The 20,119-nt window shown below is 44.4% G+C and overlaps 1 protein-coding gene across 1 annotated transcript in view; it reads left to right on the forward strand.

Moving 5' to 3' along the window:
* spg11 (SPG11 vesicle trafficking associated, spatacsin) overlaps window positions 1-20,119 on the forward strand; it is a gene marked incomplete at its 3' end in the record, with an annotated part of 35,797 nt that overhangs the window by 9,874 nt on the left and 5,804 nt on the right. Inside the window, exons 11-29 of the mRNA XM_079270408.1 lie at window positions 39-215; window positions 382-453; window positions 1,107-1,234; window positions 1,609-1,799; window positions 1,900-2,095; window positions 2,307-2,510; window positions 2,599-2,705; window positions 2,808-2,953; window positions 3,045-3,209; window positions 3,361-3,427; window positions 4,726-4,888; window positions 4,969-5,162; window positions 17,920-18,028; window positions 18,121-18,280; window positions 18,390-18,671; window positions 18,810-19,010; window positions 19,101-19,208; window positions 19,414-19,579; window positions 19,661-19,875. Of these exons, the coding sequence (XP_079126534.1) occupies window positions 39-215; window positions 382-453; window positions 1,107-1,234; window positions 1,609-1,799; window positions 1,900-2,095; window positions 2,307-2,510; window positions 2,599-2,705; window positions 2,808-2,953; window positions 3,045-3,209; window positions 3,361-3,427; window positions 4,726-4,888; window positions 4,969-5,162; window positions 17,920-18,028; window positions 18,121-18,280; window positions 18,390-18,671; window positions 18,810-19,010; window positions 19,101-19,208; window positions 19,414-19,579; window positions 19,661-19,875 (3,051 nt within the window). The remainder of the gene's footprint in view (window positions 1-38; window positions 216-381; window positions 454-1,106; window positions 1,235-1,608; window positions 1,800-1,899; window positions 2,096-2,306; window positions 2,511-2,598; window positions 2,706-2,807; window positions 2,954-3,044; window positions 3,210-3,360; window positions 3,428-4,725; window positions 4,889-4,968; window positions 5,163-17,919; window positions 18,029-18,120; window positions 18,281-18,389; window positions 18,672-18,809; window positions 19,011-19,100; window positions 19,209-19,413; window positions 19,580-19,660; window positions 19,876-20,119) is intronic.

The following is a 20,119-nucleotide window of genomic DNA, read 5'->3' on the forward strand; positions in this document are numbered from 1 at the left end:
AGCATTGACCTTCATGCCTCTGATTGTGTGTGTTACAGGAAGTGGTCCGTCAGTCCGTCCTGACCAATCAGATCCCCAGAGCTCAGGCCGTCCTCAGGAGGCGGAGCCGGCCGGAGCGGCGTCTGTCGTCTCTGAGGACGGAAGGTCTGCGTCAGGTGTTCTGCTGCCTGCAGGACCGAGACCTGCAGACCGCCAACACGCTGCTCACCAACATGGTGAGGACTCCTCGCTGTAGGACTCGACCATCAGACTTCATGCTGTCTGTGAAGCTAGGATGCTAACTGTACACATGCTAGCACTGGTTTTGCTAACGTGTTGAAAGTTGCATGAAACACAGAAGCTCTCAGCGGTGGAACATTAAACACGTCGTGTTGTTTTCAGGGGTTCAGTGTGAAGAAGCAGCTCCACAGCATCTGTCTCTACACCGACGACAAGAACCTCAGAGAGTTTGTGGTGAGTTCAGTCAGCAGAAGTCTTTATGTTTCTGTCCGTCTGTCTTCCTGTCTGTCTGTCTTTGTGTCTCTGTATCTTCCTGTCCGTCTGTCTTTGTGTCCCTGTATCTTCCTGTCCGTCTGTCTTTGTGTCTCTGTATCTTCCTGTCTGTCTGTCTTTGTGTCTCTGTATCTTCCTGTCCGTCTGTCTTTGTGTCCCTGTATCTTCCTGTCCGTCTGTCTTTGTGTCTCTGTATCTTCCTGTCCGTCTGTCTTTGTGTCCCTGTATCTTCCTGTCCGTCTGTCTTTGTGTCTCTGTATCTTCCTGTCCGTCTGTCTTTGTGTCTCTGTATCTTCCTGTCTGTCTGTCTGTCTTTGTGTCTCTGTATCTTCCTGTCTGTCTGTCTTTGTGTCTCTGTATCTTCCTGTCTGTCTGTCTTTGTGTCTCTGTATCTTCCTGTCCGTCTGTCTTTGTGTCTCTGTATCTTCCTGTCTGTCTGTCTTTGTGTCTCTGTATCTTCCTGTCTGTCTTTGTGTCTCTGTATCTTCCTGTCTGTCCGTCTCTCCTTCTGTTTTCTTAATATATTTGTCTTAATGATTGACACCAGTCTTAAGTTCACGTCTTCTCGGTGTACGCTACGTCTTAACGAGGCCTCTGATTGGTTGATGGGACAGGTGGAGGAGCTGTGTGGGCGGAGTTGTTTCCCGGAGGAGGAGGTGCAGAGCGTGGCCTTCATCAGGGAGATGGAGCGGTTGGGGTCTCTGCCTGCAGCCCGATGCCCTGCAGAGACATCACCACACAGGTCGAGATTACTGCCGATGAGGCGCTTATTGATTGTATTCCACCTTATTTTAAATGTGATGTTCAAATATGCAAATGAGGCATTGTCCAACTTTTTTTTTCCACTCGTCTGAAAGAAGACGAGTTATGGAAGAAAAATAGACTAAAATCTATAATTTGATCAGTGCTGGAAAAACATTGAAGCCTTTTAATCCTGGGGCGTTCCTCGTCTCGGTCTCCTTTGTACCCCTTCATGATGGACCTCTTCCTCTCATGTCTTCCTCCTCTGGACCTGGAATGCATCCGACTCCCCCGATCCTCCTCTTTCATCTTTTATTCATCTCCTGTAAACCTCCACGTTCTCTGAGTACACCGCTCCTCTGTCCCTGCTGACAGGCTGCTTCAGGTCCAGATGGTCCACAGGGAGGCGGGTGGTGGTGGTGAGCAGCTTCTGGAGGAGCTGGTGGGACTCAGGAGGTCTGAGGGGGAGAAAGCGGGTCTGTGGAGGAACCTCAGACTGGACTGGGTGAGGAACTGGGACCAGAGCTGCCAGACCGCCGTCCTCCTGTCCAGACTGCATCACACAGGTAGACTCCATCAACCAGGACCTCCGGTGGTTCCTGAAGGTCTCGCATATGGATTTATAGGATCTATCCGTGTTCTCTCTCTGTGTTGTTGCTTCATCAGAGGTGACTTCCTGCGACTCTGCCGTGTTGTGGCGCTACCTGACCGCTCTGCACGACCAGCGCCGGGTGGTGGACTGGATCCAGAACCAGGAGGCCCCCGGTGGCTCCCGGTGGCCTGAGCTGACCCCAGAGCTGGTCAACGACAACACGGCCTGCAGCTCCTACATGAGGGAGGAGATCCTGGACCTGCTGGTCAGGTACAGCAGCACCTGTTCACCGATCCACAGACGTTTTGATGAGAATGATTCAGACGTTAAAGTCTCGTCCGCACATGCAGTGACATGCAGTGTAACCCTGACATGTTCAGGAACACGTGCTGCACCGGCTCATGTGTGTTTACAGCGGAACACCACAACAGCTGTGTTGAGTGAAACAGCTGGATGCATTAAACGTGGCTGTTTCCTCCAGGAGAGGTGTGTTGGTCCCGGAGGAGCTGGCGGACTTGGAGCAGCTGCTGTGGAGGCTGGCTCAGGGCGGGGGGGTGATGGCCTCGCCCCCCCCCATCCCTCAGTACCGCTCCCCCCTCGGCCTCGACCTCCACGGCCTCTTCATCTCCTTCTGTGTGGACCGCGGCCTGCAGTACCTGCTGTACACCTACCTGGAGCACCACAGGTCCGCCTGACCTTCATCTGACTATCGGAGAGTATGCTAATGCTATGCTAATTATATGCTAATGAGCGTGTGTCTCTGTCCTCCATAGGTTGACGCCCAGGAACTGTCCCCTCTTGACCAATCAGAGCCTGTCTGAGAGCCAGCCCTGGTTTGAGATGCTGGTGAAGATCCAGGAGATCACCAGAGATCTGTCAGGTAAAGAGACACAAAGCGACTCTCGATGCTCTGAGAATCAACTGTAACACGATGCACGTGGTGAGTTCATGAGACCTGGTCTCGGTCTCTCTTGTGTTCCAGATCCAGGACTGGTGTTCCAGGCCAGTCTAACCAGTGCTCAGGTGCTGTTGCCAGGCAGCCAGGCGTCTCTCAGCAGTCTGCTGTTAGAGGGTCACAGTCTGCTGGCTCTGGCTGCCGTCATGTTCGGCCCCGGAGGCATCGAGCAGGTAAACATCAGATCCAGACAATCAGACTCCATCCCTCTGAACAGCTGGTTGTGGGTGTGGAACAGTCCTCCATGAGCTTCCTGTGCTGCAGGTGGTGGTTCAGGGTGAACGGTCGGGCAGGTCTGAGAGGGCGGTGGACCCCCAGCTCCTGAAGATGGCGCTGGCCCCCCACCCGAAACTGAGGGCCGCCCTGTTCCCCTCCGGGCCCCGAGGAAGCAGCCCGTCCTCGGACATCTCCGTCTACCACCTCCTGCAGGTACACGCTCACACCGGTCCTCCTCTCCTGCGGAGCTGTTCTCATGCAACGTTCTGTCGGGTCACATCTCAACATGCTGTTGTTGCTGCTGTTGTTGTTGTTGTTGTGTTGTGTTGTTGTTGTTGTGTTACATTGTGTTTGTGTTTTGCAGTCGCTCCACCCTCTGGACCCATCCAGGCTGTTCAGCTGGCAGTCAGCAAACACCCTCAACTCCACCGGTAAGCTCTGGAAACCTGCTGACGTCATGTTAGCACGCTGACGTTAGCATGCTAACACGCACATGTGTCAAACTCAAGGCCCGTGGGCTGAATGCGGCCCGCCACGTCATTTTATGTGGCCCGCGAATCCGCCAGCAAAGAAAAAATGTTATAATATATATATATATTTTTTTTTTTTCTTTTTTTTTTTGGGAAAAATAATTAAAAGTTAGACTTGAAAATAAAAGTGTCCCCATGGTCGAAATGATGAGATATAAAGTTGAAATGATGAGATAGCATGTTGTCTGTGTACCGACATTAAAACGATCACAACAGGTGGACAGGAGAGGCAACAGCCCGAAAAGAGGTTTCCACGATTGAAAAAGATCCACAAATAATCCCAAAATGTCCACGAAGAGAAACATTGATGCAGAGGGAAGAAAATGAAATGAAAGATGTGAAAGTGAATACATGTTTGTGCTTCAAGGAGAACAACGGGTCTGTCTGCTGTGTTATGAGGCGTGTCGGTGATGAAGGACACAATTCACGTCGGCATTTTGACTCCAAACACGGAGCTAAATTTAGCCTCCGAGAAAAACATCAGTGTCCAAGAATTAAAAGGCAGACTGCAATCACAGCAGAATATATTGACACAGCTACAGCCCAGTGCATGCTGAAGGTGTGTGAGCAGAGCTCCGACCAGATACAGACTTTTACAAATGTCAGTTTGTGAAGAAACACCATCGCAGACCGAGTTGATGAACTAGCAGCAATCTAACAACACAGCAGCTGAGAGACGAGCAGGTACTTGTGTTTCTAATGAACTGCTGATGAAAGCACAGACAACACGGATACATCATCTATCATGTTCATCAGACCTGACTCTCAGTGAGCAGCTCTTGGATGTAGCTGCATGCACAGGACGACGACAGGGAGGAACATTAGTGATGCAGAGAGGTGAACAAACAGCTTTGAACAAAGTTAATGTCAGAACTTGCGTTTGATATTTGTCTTTGTTATTTTCTTTAATAGTTTGATCTTTGATAGAGTCATGTGGGTTTCTGAACCCTCAATTAAAATGATTTATGTTATAATAACAGAAATGTGTTTAAATATCATTTTTCATTGATATAACTGCATATACAATATGTTTACACTTGAATAAACAATAATCAAATGCAGAGAGTTATTGAACAACATGTGAGGAGAAGTTATTACAGTCTTACAGTTACAACCGGCCCTGTGAGGACCGTGATGCTGATGTGAGATGAGTTTGACACTCCTGCACTAAACTAAGATCAGCTGATCGTCACCCACAGAAACCTCAGAGCTGCCTCATTTCTCCAGCCCTCACCTGGTGGGCCGGTTCGCTCTGGTGGAGAAGCTGGACTTCCTGTACTACCTCCGTCATGGCCGACCCTCCTTCGCGTACGCCACCTTCCTCGTCCAGCGGCTGAGCGGCTGCAGTGACGTCACGCCGCTGTGAGTACACTCGACTACAGCTGTTCAGGTCAATGGAGCAGGAAACAGAGTGTGTGTGTGTGTGTGTGTGTGTGTCTCAGGCTGCAGCAGGCCTATCAGCAGGCCTGCAGGTCGGCTCTGCAGAGCTTCAATGTGCCGTCTGTGACGTCAGCGGCCGTCTGTTTCTGTGAGCTGCTGGGAGTCTGTAGCCTGAAGCTGAGGGTCGACATCAGAGCCATGAACACCATCCTGCAGCACTGGAGCCAGAGCAACACACAGCAGCTCCACCCTCTGGGTACACACACACACACACACACACACACACACACACACGCGCACACACACACACACACACACACACACACACACACACACACACACACACACACACACACACACACACACACACACACACACACACACACACACACACACACACACACACACATACACGTTTTTGCTACATGGTGGGGACGCCTGTGTAGAGGTTACGCGTGGGGACCTCATTTTCTGAATGGAATAACGGCATACTTTTCATCACATAAATTTTGTTTTGGTCCTGGGAACCAAAATATCAACTCAAGTATCAAAACTTCTCAAATTTAACAAACTGAATTTTTGTCTGGTGTTTCTATCCCAGCGGGGACGCTCCTATCATGTCATAATACAAACCACCACCAGGGGACACTGTTAAAAATGTGTCTTTCAAGCCTATATAAGGTATTCAAGCCTATATAAGGTATTCAAGCCTATATAAGGTATTCAAGCCTATATAAGGTATTCAATGGAGGGTAAGTTTATAGAAACTAGAGCTTTATTTAAAAAAAAGAGTTGTTTCTGTATTATATTTTGTTAATTCATTTAATATTGCATTTGTGGATTCACCATTAAATGTTGTAATTGTATAATGACTCATCTGTGTATATTGAACTCCACTCAATGTAAATGTCAGATCAGAATCAGAAATGTTCAAACTTCACAGCTTTATTTCAAAGTTCTGTGCATTTTTCAGATATAGTGCACTGAATATTACAGTTGAAAGCATTACAGTTTTGATACTGTGATATTCAGTGCTTTGTATTTCAGTTGAAAAAAAACCCTACAAATGATAGAGCTGAATATCACAGTATCACAACTGCAATGCTCTCAGCATAATATTTCAAAGTAGTATTTCACTTGCAAAACAAATACTGAACTTGACTACTACAATACTTAAATTGTAATTCTGTAAACATTATTTCAACACTTACTGTTTCAAAACCTTTCAATGCCTCACAACTGTTGTGTACAACTTCTATTACAACTGCACTGCAATGTACACTTTTTAAGTGTAGTGAAATGGTTTTAAATAACAAAAAATACAACGAAAATATGTTTGTGTATCACAAAATAGATTCGTACAACTTTAATGCCGTAACGCAAATAGAAATATTCAAATATTTAACAAAGAAAACGAGGAATGTCAAAGAGAACAGGCACGATTATGAATTCCTCAAAAAAAACAAAAAACCTGTTAAACCTTCCATTTGACAATATTGAACAACGTCCAGCAACAGAAGTGCATAAATGTCCAGCAAAGATTGTACCTGTACACAATAGTGCACAAATGTAAAAGCTTACCTTTCTTGCAAAGACTTTCGCTTTAGTGCATCAATTCGGTTTTTTGTGTAAAATTTCACTGCCTCCCACCTCCTTCCTTTGAGAGCTAGTGGTGACGTCTGAATGCATTCCAGGAACCTTCCAAGATCTGATGTGGTCCATGAGTGTTTTTTCCACAGCCTGGATTTCGTCGTTGGTCCACTTCTGTTTTTTTGTTTGTGATGACCCTGAATAAAATGAGACAGTAATTTAATGTTATTCAAAAACCAGCAAGTACTGAGGCTATAATGTTGTATCGATCTTGACTGTAGCAGTACACAAAATACGAGTAGAACAACCTGTAGTTGCAGTAACATAAGTATTTGGAGCAACAGTGTCTAATACAAAAATAGAACTCGCAGCAGAAATATAGACGGTAGTTGCAGAAGTATGAACAAAGACACGGTTTACTAACACTAGCTTCAGTATTACATGACACAAGTGGAGTACTTCATTTAAAACAACTGGTCATTGTCCATTTAGTCCAGAGGACATTATGTGATTTAGGACTAGATGAGATCTACTGACCTGAACAAATGAGTCCTTTACATAGATGATTCTGAATTCAATATACTGGATGATGTGAAATTATTTTTCCTTACGTAATGATGCCAGTTACTTTAATATGGTGTTTCATTAGCCTCAAAACCTGGGCACACAAAAACCAGGTGCGTGATAGAAACGCACAGAGAGTAATATTGAAAGTTAAAGTATACTCACTATGCAGAATGGACAAAATAATATATTTATAGTAGGCTGAAATCATTGGATAATAATTATCGATGCATTAATGAATGTATCACTTTAATGTTGCAGCTGGTAAAGGTGGAGCTCATTTGAACTACTTAATACACGTATTAACTAAGTTACATACTACATAACGATTTATTAGTTTATTTCTATTTTGGATAGGGAATCTATAAAATGTATTCTCATGTCAGTGGACTCACTAAATAACTTGATCCTAGGTGAGAAACTGAAAAACTTTGAAAAGATTACCTTTTTTTGTGTGTGATTGACCAGAGGCCTCTCCAACCAGCATCTTTTCATCCAAACTACCTATTAAAACACAAGCAAAACTGAGAATAACAGACTTTCAATTTATTTCATACATCCAATCAAATAGTGTCTACAATCTGTTGGTGCCCACAGAATAAACACTCATGTGGTATTTTAAGGAAACTGTATTAGGGAAAGTGATTGGAAATAAAAATACAGGCAAGGTAAAAGGCATGCAAATGATTAAGGCTAGCAATGTACCTGGGCAGTGTGTGCTTTCTTTCCAAGAGAAATATTTTATCAGAAATTTTCACAATCCTCACATTTACTCGAAATATTACCTTTGGCTGGATGTGGATCATCCTCATCACTGTACTCAGAACTTGATAGAGGTTATCTTTTGTCTCTGAGCATTTGTCTGTTGAGCTTAAAAAAAGAAAGGATTAGACTTGGATATTCTTCATTGTAAAATCACAAGCATTTAACAATAATAAATGTCAAGACAAAACAATAGACTAAAACTAGGCAACATGTTTAGAAAAGAAATTGAGTGCTGGGCTCTTAGGTTTATTTTCCTGTGCCTTTATTTGAGATGCGAGACGTTAGCTCAAAAGAGTTGTGCTTTGTCTCGTAGTGGCACTTCACATTACCGCTTTCAATAATCATCACAGCCTCTGAAAATATTACCCTGATTCCTGTAAACTGACAGATGTCATGGCCCTTTTCATGTTAGAATGTGAAGTTTTGCAAATAAACTTACAACTCCACTGTCGGTTCTCATGAGCTCTGGAACACTTGTGTCCTCATCGACATCAGCTGGAGTGGGGTCAAGAATATCGGTATTGTCACTGGACCGCTGGTGTTCTTCCTGAAAAACAAATCATTTTTTTGTAATGTTTAGACAGGCTCCCAACCTACCAGTCTGCCTACCTATGTTTTACATCAATAAAATAATACACAACCAAACAACAAATACTACAACTTATATTTCATCAGACATTATGAATAAGTGGCTGCAGTGCAAACTATTTAATTTCTCCTTGTGGGAAACACTGTCGTAATAATGGAAGTCTAATATGTGTGATTAACTAGCTGTAGTCTGTAAGAAATGAATTACTCTAGCATTGTTTTCATTTCTGTTCGACATTCACAGTCGAGCAGGTTAACTGTCAATTAAGAACCCAAAGAAGATGACATATCCTACCTCGTTGGTCTGTTCAGGGTTAAAGCCATCTGTCACATCAGCGCCTGCAAATATATTAGAGGATAGAAATGTTAATATGGTTTACGATGAACTAATAACTTCAACATCATCTTTGATGGGTCAAAATGTGTTTCATTTGCATCTAGACTATTTTTAAATAGTTATATGATTTAAACCCTGAGAGTATGATCAGTTTGGGATTGAAACCAATAGACTCCCTGAAGTATTCAGTATAATATTCTCCACTATTACAAAAGACTTTCTACAAACCTCAACATAAAACCATCTCATGGTCTCTCCCCTCTCTCACCTGTGCATTCAGAGCTGCCACCAGTGGATGAAAAACATGCTCCATCCTCCTGAAAGCACAAGGGACACATTCAGTCATGTTACAGTACTCTGTATTTCAAGCTGCAGTGGTAGAATTTGGTGTAATTAAAATTGTTGCCTGAGCTGCTATTATTACATTTTGACTGAAATTAAAAGTAATTTGTTCTGGTCTTATAGGCTGCATTATAGTAAGGTGATCTACTTATTTCTGAAAGTATGAGGCTAAATATTCTACTTCAATACCCATGGTTATTTTAATTACAATATCTGCTTACATGTGAAGAAATACTTTTTTTTAAAGTTAACCTTGACTCAATATGTCAAATATGTCACTTTGTTGAGCATAATATTCACGTTCTGTGGGAAAAGATAATGATGATAAAATATAAATTCTAAACAATATCTAAATATCATTTTGTGACTGTAAAAAAGCCCCACGATGTGTAAATTATCCATTTGTAGTTAACTGTAATTAGTTGTCCAGCCTTCCGTTAACGGTAGGCTGGTCTCAGATCGCATACCTGCAAACTCATGAGTGAAAAAGGTGACAAGCCCGAAACAGTGAACAGTGTGATGAGAGGACATGTGAGCCCTTGTTGCTATAGTTCATCTCCTTGGAGCAGAGGCTACATTTAGCCTGAATATCAATGTGTTAAAACACTGTGACAGCAGGAAGCTGCACTCACGTCTGTTCAGACCTCCACCTTTATCCAGACCCAGCTCCACTCACAGCTCTGTTAGTTGCACATGCTAGCTGCACATGTTAGCTTAGTGTTAGCTAATATTAGCTGTCCATCTCGGTTAACTTCCAGCACATTGCAACAGCTCTTTTTATATGGCAGTACATGTACCAACATTAGGAGCAAGGACAATAATTAAAAACTTACCATTTCCATCCAGGTTCCACAGCTAGCCCGTCAAGTTACATGTGTGTGGAGCCGCTCGACAGTCTGAGGCAGTGAGTCACCTCTCCACGGGCGCATGCACTGATGGGGGAGGGGCCACGCCATGGTCCCCATGATGATGGTAAACGTCAGGTTTTGTGTAATGTCAGCAATGAAACTTAAGGTACTTTACACAGAACATGACATTGACTGTCCCCACCGTAACCTCACCCATCCCCCACTCCTTCGGTCACGATCAGCATGAGGGAGCTCTGAGGCTCGGCCTGGTCTGCAGCCGTTGTTAATAACTTAGACAGGTAATAGTAATTACTAAAACGGAAGGATTACATAAAATACCTGCTTAAGTTGAGACTTTATTGCTCAACTATAATTTAGTATAAAGTATGTAAAAAAAAAAATTCAATTAAAAAAGGACATTGAAATGAAACAAGCATTTCTAATGAAGTTAAGTAATAGAAGCATTTTTGAACTATTGAAAAAATTATACAACCATTGATATTCATAAAATAGAAACTACAACTATTTACAAGCCATTGTATTCAACAGAAGTATTTATATGTGTATTTAACTAACATATTATGAAAAGACTGTTAATGATGTGTACATGTTGCTGTTTCTGTTGGGTGCAATAAAAACACTTGTAAATGGCTTTTTATGCTAAAGTTCACATATGATGGACACAAGAGGACCCTCTTCAAGGTACAATTAGATTCAAGTCATTAGCATGCTGCTAACAGGAGATAGCATTCCAGAGGGTCTGCAGATTTTTCCGCAATATTTTCCTATTCAAGTCATCAAGGGGAATGTTGCCAAGCAATTTCCCATCAAATTCAACCATGTTGTGAGAAGTTATGATTATTTGAAGGATGGGCCAGTTGGTCATCACTTTCCATTAATTTTATCCTGGCAAAATCCCCCATTCAAATGTAGGCCAATTCCCTCCTCCCGCGCAGGCATGCTAAGTGCTAGGGAGTACCATCCAACTTGAATGTGCCTCATTGGGGCCTGTCTACAACATATTAAAAAAACAGGGCTCTGACATCTTCCGAAGTAAAAGATGGTCTGATCTCATCAAGAGTACGACAGGGTGTACAGCTTAGGGACATGTACCCCATGCTGAAGTCTGAGTTTGATACAGGCAAAAATCAGTTCTGGATAATCTAGAGGGATTTTTTCCAGGTGGTCCTATTGTAGGCATTGTCCACAATGTGTGTGCACAATCTGGGGGTTCTAGGACCCATATTTGAGAAATTATGGCCATTCTTGCATATGCCAAAATATAAGTGAATAAGGCCCCAATTGAGCCCAATTAAGCCCTTTGTGGCTGTTTTTGGGGACCTTAACTTGCAGCTATGAGGCCCAGATTATAGGTGTGTAATGGTGACGAGCCCCTCTTTGAGGCAGAAAGGGATTTAAAACCCTACCCCTTTTTAAAGTATAAAAAGTTTGAGAAAAGACTGGTAAAATCTGGATTGTGACCACTTTTTAATATTGATCAATTTTAAAACACTTGTCAATGGCCTTCTTTGATGAAATTCACATATGATGGACAAAACAGGACCCTCTTCAAGGTTCAATTGGATTCAAGTCGTTAGCATGCTGCTACCGGAAGTTAGCTTTCCCAAGGTTCTACAGATATCTCGCTTTAGATCCTGCATCACCTTATCACAGGCGACTGATTTATGCAAAAAATCAGGCAGTTCCAACCTTTCACTACGATTTAATGGCCCGTTTCTCACTTGCCAAAACAGGCCGAAAGATGAGGTCATATGCCTCAATTTTGACTTTTGGGGCTGTTTTTGGGGACCTTAACTTGCAGCTACGAGGCCCAGATTATAGGTGTGTAATGGTGACGAGCCCCTCTTTGAAGGAGAAAATGAATCAAATCTCTACTTTAAATTAAAGTGGACATTTTGAGAGAAAAGACTGTTGAAGGCCATGTCGGAACATAAGTGTCATCTGGGTAGAGACATCCATAGTTCACTATGGGAAAAGTGTTTGAAATGTCCCATTGAGTTTTATACCATTTAACGATGGGGCAAAGATGGAATGACTGTGAAAATTTCACGGTCCTAGCCCATTGTTTTATGGGGTAATTAGGCCAAATAACTTTAAAATTAAGAAAAATGCCATATATTACTACGGGAAAAGTGTACCGAATTTCCTATTGATTTTCATACCACGTGGTTTGTGGCCAAGGGCCGACTGACTGTGAAAATTTCAGCGTGCTAGCCCATTGCTTTCTAGGGGTATTAACTGAACGTCTATTTAAGCCAAATAAATGCTAAATGCCATGAATCACTATGGGAAAACTGTACAGAATTTCCCGTTGATATTCAGACCATTTCATCTTGGGGCAGAGGTTGACTTAATGTGAAAATTTCAGCCTCCTAGCCCATTGTTTTCTAGGTGTCTTTAGGCAGAATTGAGTCAAAAGGCCGTAATTTCTACGTGTACGGAGTTTACCATAGCAGAAAGTGTACCATCGCAGAAAGTGTATGGAATTTCCCCTTGATTTTCATACCACATGGTCTTTGGCCAAAGGTCGACTGACTGTTAAACTTTCAGGGTCCTAGCCCATTGCTTTCTATGGGAATTTGGGCCGAGTTCGGTGAGAAATCCATAATTCACTGTGGGAAAAGTGTTTGGAATTTCCCCTTGATTTTCATACCACATGGTCATTGGCCAAAGGTCGACTGACCGTTCAATTTTCAGGGTCCTAGCCCATTGCTTTCTATGGGAATTTGGGCCGAGTTCGGTGAGAAATCCATAATTCACTATGGGAAAAGTGTTTGGAATTTCCCCTTGATTTTCATACCACATGGTCATCGGCCAAAGGTCGACTGACCGTTCAATTTTCAGGGTCCTAGCCCATTGCTTTCTATGGGAATTTGGGCCGAGTTCGGTGACAAATCCATAGTTCACCCATCTCATCCAGGTCACCCAGTTCACCCATCTCACCCAGTTCACCCATCTCACCCAGTTTACCCAGTTCATAATATCCCATCAAATTCAACCATGTTGTGAGAAGTTATGACTAGTTGAAGGATGGGCCGTTTGGGTAATCACTTTCCATTCATTTTATCGTTCAAAATGCCCCATTCAAATGTAGGCCAACTGCCCCTCTTCCCGCGCAGGCATGCTAAGTGCTAGGGAGTCCCATCCAACTTGAATGTGCCTCATTGGGGCTTGTCTACAACATATTAAAAAAGCAGGGCTCTGACATCTTCAGAAGTAAAAGTTGGTCTAATCTCACCAAGAGTGCGACAGGGTGTACAGTTTAGGGACGTGTACCCCATGCTGAAGTCGGAGTTTGATACAGGCAAAAATCTTTTCTAGATAATCTAGAGGGATTTTATTCAGGTGATCCTATTGTAGGCCTAGTCCACAATGTGTGTCCACAATATGTGGGTTCTGGGATCCATATTTGAGAAGTTATGGCCATTCTTGCATATGTCAAAAAATCCACTAATATAAGGGATTAAGGCCCCAATTAAGCCCTTTGTGGCTGTTTTTGGGGACCTTAACTTGCAGTTACGACGTCCAGATTATAGGTATGTAATGGTGACGAGCCCCTCTTTGAAGGAGAAAAGGATTCAAAACTCTACCCCGTTTTAAAGTATAAAAAGTTAGAGAAAAGACTGGTGTAAACTGGCTTTCGGCCACTTGGGAAGATAAGTGTCATTTGGTTCGAATCCTTTCTGTTGGGTGAAATAAACACAGTCCATTTCCAATTGATATTCGCACTATTTAATCTGTGGGCAAAGGTCGACTGGCTGTGAAAATGTCAGGGTCCTAGCCCGTTGTTCTCTATGCGAATTTAGGCCGACATATGTCAAAAATCCTTAGTTCACTGTGGAGAAAGTGTTTGGAATTTCCACTTGATTTTCATACCACGTGGTCTTTGGCCAAAGGTCGACTGGCTGTGAAAATTTCAGGGTCCTAGCCCGTTGTTCTCTATGCAAATTTAGGCCGACTTAGGTCAAAAATCCATAGTTCACTATGGAGAAAGTGTATGGAATTTCCACTTGATTTTCATACCACGTGGTCTTTGGCCAAAGGTCGACTGGCTGTGAAAATTTCAGGGTCCTAGCCCGTTGTTCTCTATGCAAATTTAGGCCGACTTAGGTCAAAAATCCATAGTTCACTATGGAGAAAGTGTATGGAATTTCCACTTGATTTTCATACCATGTGGTCTTTGGCCAAAGGTCGACTGGCTGTGAAATTTTCAGGGTCCTAGCCCGTTGTTCTCTATGCGAATTTAGGCCAACTTAGGTCAAAAATCCATAGTTCACTATGGAGAAAGTGTTTGGAATTTCCACTTGATTTTCATACCATTTAATGAATGGGCAAAGCTTGAATTTCTGTGAAAATGTCAGCCTCCTAGCCCATTCTTTTCTGGGGAAATTAGGCCAAATAAAGTCAAGATAAAGTCAAAATGCCATAAATTACTACAGGAAAGGTGTACGGAATTTCCCATTGATTTTCATACCACTCAATCTATGTGGAAAGATTTAATTACTGTGAAATTGTCAGCATGCTAGCCCATTGCTTTCTAGGTATTAACTGAACGTCTATTTAAGCCAAATGAATGCAAAATGCCATAAATCACTACGGGAAACTGTACAGAACTTTGGAAAATCGTAACTCGGCAGTCCGGAAGGGCGGGACACAAAGTCAGGGTTTTTATCCTTACCCCAATGCAATGTTGCTCCAAGTTCTTCCTATAGTATATATATAGTGTTGTGCGCAAGAGAGTTTTATCCTCAGATTCCATGCATTAGATCAGAAGGTCACCACGGGAATATTCAAAGTAAGAGTTAAAAAATGAGGCCTGTAGCCACCATATAGCTAGTTGTTACAAAACAACTTACAATGAGCTTTGCTAGCTACAAGGGGTGCCACCATAGAAATACATTTTACGGTTTTCCGTGGTCTATTGAAGAGTTAGTTGTTATAATGACAACGCACGTCTGTGTGGCTAAGTGTTGTTGCAGCTTGGAAGAGAGCAGACTTAGCTCCAGAGACAGATGGCTAGCTACTGAGCTAGGTAGCTTATCTTTCTCCTGAGCAGGCAGGGAGTTATTCCATTATTTACATGTATCACAGGCTTTGTCTGACCTTTTGTTTCTTCTGGAAATGTTTGCCCTGTAAAATCATACTAAGCATACTTAAGCACGGTGCAAAAACACTGGCACTGCACTGTTATGAATTGCCATCATGATTCATCCAGAGAAACTGATATGAAGAGGTCAGAAAAGCATTATGAGCTCGCAGCTGCTTGTGAGAACTGCTGGTGCGAAAAATAAATCATGGTACACCAAAGAGTGAAATGTAGAAGGGCCCACTTTCAGCACCAGCCAGATGAGTAGCAACTTGGGTGGCTACTTTTCTGTAAATAGGGAAGCATTCAAGCATTGTTAAATTAGCAAGCTGGCTAGCAAACTAGACAACTGGCTAGTTAGCTAGCTTGCTAATTCCACTATGCTTAAATGCTTCACTAGTTACAGAAGATGGTCACAACAGCGGGCTGGTGGCCAGCAGCATCGCTGGGTCTAACAGTCCCTCGCCCTAACTCCCTATACAGAAAGTTTATTTTTTAGCTTTTGCAGCGTTATCTATGGTCGTAATAGTGGTCCAAAATGATGTCAAATTGCATACTTTAAGTCAAAAATATTCAAATATCCTTGGAGGACAACCAAACCCAAACTATCCTAGTATATTTTATTCAATGTAGAAATTCACGACTCTTTATCCTGCTGCGTAATATATCCTGTCTGATATGCTGCTCCTAAAACCTGAATAAATAGCTCACACCCTGTTGATTTCAGGCTGAAGGCATCGTACAGTAAAATATGTTTTAGAGTGATACTATAGGCTACAAATAACAGGAAAGCACTTTAAGTATTAACACTATGGGTAAATATACAAGCACACCACCGTAACCCTATACTGTTTCAGTTGGCGTATTATAGACCTACTATAGAAGATGCATAGCATTTGAATAGTATAATAATAGAACAATCAAATCAAAAACTGACACAGAATGCTATAACATGCTTAAAGATATAATAAATAAATAATTCAATTAATTTTGTAGAGTCCAAAATCATAAAACATAAATAAATAAGGAGCAAGACATTGCTGACACCAGCCCACACACACGCCAACAAGTGAATGAATAATGGGAGTAATGGGACTTATTTTTCTCCGACTTCAAGAACGGCATCTGGCTATATCAATGTGCTTTCCCATGCTGTACAAGAGTGTGTGGATGAAGCATTAAGTTGCGACTCTCTATGCTTTGTGATGTTACTACTCCCCTTGTCTTTTCAGTCATTACTGCAAAACCTCTCCTCAGTGAGTCCGCAACTTGCCATATGTAGTTTACACGGAGATTAGCCTAATATAACGATTGCAATAGTAAGTGTACACATGAAAATGGCCGCCCCTCAAACCATCCTGCTGTATTGATTTAAAGGAAAATGTCTTTTCTACTCCTATTTTATGTTTATGGATACAACTCTAAACCTGCATTTGTCTGTTATCATCAATATCATTGTCATTGAACAGTGAGCACTGTTTAAAAGTTAGCTTTAAAAAAGCAGTGTAACAAAACAAGACCTTATTGATCTTACACCTCTGACATGGCAAAATAAATCAAATATAGACTATTATTATAATTGTTGTTGTTATTGTCAATAATATCAATGATGAGATAATGAATTGTGGTAAAATATCATTACAATTGTATGGAAGAAACTTAAAACAGGCATTTTACATGAGAAATATATAGACAATATACATTATGGTTATCGTTGTTTTCATGCAAATTTTTAAAAAACTATAGCAATATAAATAATATCAATATTAATATTAAGTATTTGTGTATTTATTTATTTATACATATATTTATTTTTTATCAAATGTAGCATTTCATTCATGCTTATCTTTGGTCAAAAAGACACATTTAAAGTGTATTCCCAAACTGTAATACTACTTTTGACCAATAGGGGGCAATAGAGAGTGGACAAACAGCGATACACACTTCAAGAACAGCCTACCTCATGGGGACTGCAGTACTAGTGTGTATACACTAGGGGAGCATTCATACACACACACACACATTTTTTTCTTGAAAATGGTTTCCAGGGGACTTCTGAGAAAACTACATGGGGCATGTCTAGACACTGTTCTGAAGCTTGTAGGAGGGGTTTGCCGGTGGGGACCTCAGTTTTTGTCCCCACGGTGACACGAGTCCCCATGGGTCTGTGTGCAGTCAGGTCAAAGTCCCCACCGGGATACAAAGACAAACACACACACACACACACGCGCACACACACACACACACACACACACACACACACACACACACACACACACACACACACACACACACACACACACGCGCACACACACACACACACACACACACAGCAGCTCCACCCTCTGGGTACACACACACACACACACACACACACACACACACAGCAGCTCCACCCTCTGGGTACACACACACACACACACACACACACACACAGCAGCTCCACCCTCTGGGTACACACACACACACACACACACACACACACAGCAGCTCCACCCTCTGGGTACACACACACACACACACACACACACACACACACACACACACACACACAGCAGCTCCACCCTCTGGGTACACACACACGCACACACACACACACACACACACACACACAGCAGCTCCACCCTCTGGGTACACACACACACACACACACACACACACACACAGCAGCTCCACCCTCTGGGTACACACACACACACACACACACACACACACACACACACAGCAGCTCCACCCTCTGGGTACACACACACACACACACACACACACACACACAGCAGCTCCACCCTCTGGGTACACACACACACACACACACACACACACACACACAGCAGCTACACACTGGTAAACACACTGATTTGTGTCTTTTCAGCGTCTAAAGGCGTAAAGCTGGCGGAGGCGGAGCCTGGAGCAGCAGAAGAGCTGATTGGCTACCTGGAAGCTGCAGTGACAGACAGCCTGGAGCAGAAGGGCATCAGCAGGTAAACATGAGTCTCTACGGCCCAGACTTCTCAGTGTTGATAGTTGTGAGGGTCGCACATAGAAGTGTGTGTGTGTGTGTGTGTTCCTGCAGGTCGTCCTACGAGGCGGCTCAGGAGTGGGCGTTGCCTGTTCAGTTCTGTCAGCTCCACAGTCTGAAGCTCAGCTCTGTTTACCCCGCCCACTGCACCGATGACGGACAGTTCATCCACTTCCTGTTGTTTGTGCAGCTGCACAGCTTCCCGCCCCAGCAGGTGAACACACACCTGCACACCTCAGTCGTTGGATGTTATTTCTACTGTTGTGTTATTTCTCTTTTCGTGTCGAGCTCCTTCCTCTGACCATATTTGGTTCCTCCACCAGGTGAAGTCACTGGCAGCTCAGTTTGGCCCCGCCCTGCAGGCCCACCTGAGTCTGGCGTTTCAGGACCTGCAGGTGTGCAGCCAGAGGGGGTGGCCCCGTGGCTCTGAGGAGCAGCCCGTGTCCCTGAATGCAGAGGAGGCCCCCGGGAGCCCGGAGTCCCCCAGGGAGCTGTTCCAGGTCCTCCTGCAGAGCCAGGAGGAGGCGGCGCCCTGCAGGTACCTGCTGCAGGAGGCGCTGGTGCAACGCTGCCCAACGCTGGCTGTAATGGCCGCCTGTCAACAGGTAACGGGACGAAATACACACAGCGATCCCTGAACAATAGAGTTACACATTCAGAGCTTCAACATTCTGCTGTCACATGATCATAAATGTGATCATTAGAGATGCTAATCACTCATTAACCCCGTCACGCTCCGACAGGGGGCGGAGCTACTGCCGTGCCTCTGTGCGTGGTTGTTGACCTCCGTCGATGACGTCGCAGCTGGAGAAGCCGCCGCCCACCTGGCCGAAGCCCCCGAGCACCACGAGTGGACGCTACACGACCTGTCAATCATCTGGAGGACGCTGCTGGGGCGGGGCCACGTCAGGCCCCTCCTACGAGGCTTCGAGCTCTTCCAGCAGGTAAAAAACCTGAGAAGAGATGAAAAGTCAAAAGAAATCAAAATGACTTTTCTTGACTGACTTCAACAAACGGATGCTTGTGTGTCTCAGGACTGCCCTCTGGTGCTGGTGCTGAGGATGTTTGAGTTGTGTTGTGACTACAGGAGCTTCTCTGAGGCCAAAGCCAAGCTGCTGGACTTCCAGAGGACGCTGATCACTGTAAGGCATCGCACCAATAACACAGACGTTCATATCTGTTGACACACGCACGCACCAGAGCCATGACACATGTCAGCAGTGCTCAGCAGGTTTTTAAAACTCTTTTCTTGGTGGTGTCACACTTTGTGTAGTTGGTAAATCCGACCAGAACGACGATCGATAAGCAAACGCTCTCCTTCTTTTCTCTTCTACTTTACCGGTGCAGCTGAGAAACGGAGGCCCGGCGCCCCCCGGTGGACTCCCGCTGCAGTGGGTGGAGAGCCAGGCCTCCGTGCTGCTCCTCACCATGCTGCAGCGCTGCTCCTCCCAGTACGACCTCCACCGCCTGCTGCAGCTGCTGGCCGACGTCGACAAGCTCCTCAAATCCAACGGTGAGAGCAGAGAGCCGTCAGGAGAGAGCCCGTCAGCCCAGAACAGTTCACACTGTTAATCCTGTGAGTGTGTGTGTGTAGGTCCAGACTTCAGGAAGCTGAGTCAGCTCAGCCAGCTGTTGCAGGGGTCAGAGGTCAGCCTGTCTCCCAGGCTGCTGCAGTGCAGTTCTCCCTCCGTCCAGCAGGAGGAGTTCCAGGACGCGGTGGACGCCCTGCAGGCCAGGGGGCGCTACAGTGCAGCCAGACAGGTCGCCCTGCTGGCCGGGCTGCCCGTCCACCGCCTGCTGCTCAGCCAGGTCTGATCCACCACACGGACCACCACACGGACCACCACACGGACCACCACACGGACCACACTGACCACCACACGGACCACCACACGGACCACCACACGGACCACCACACGGACCACGCGGACCACCACACTGACCACCACACGGACCACCACACGGACCACCACACGGACCACACGCACCACCACACTGACCACCACACGCACCACCACACGGACCACACGGACCACCACACGGACCACAGGGA

Source organism: Melanostigma gelatinosum (assembly GCF_949748355.1).
Source record: "Melanostigma gelatinosum genome assembly, chromosome: 1".
Lineage (NCBI taxonomy): Eukaryota > Metazoa > Chordata > Actinopteri > Perciformes > Zoarcidae > Melanostigma > Melanostigma gelatinosum.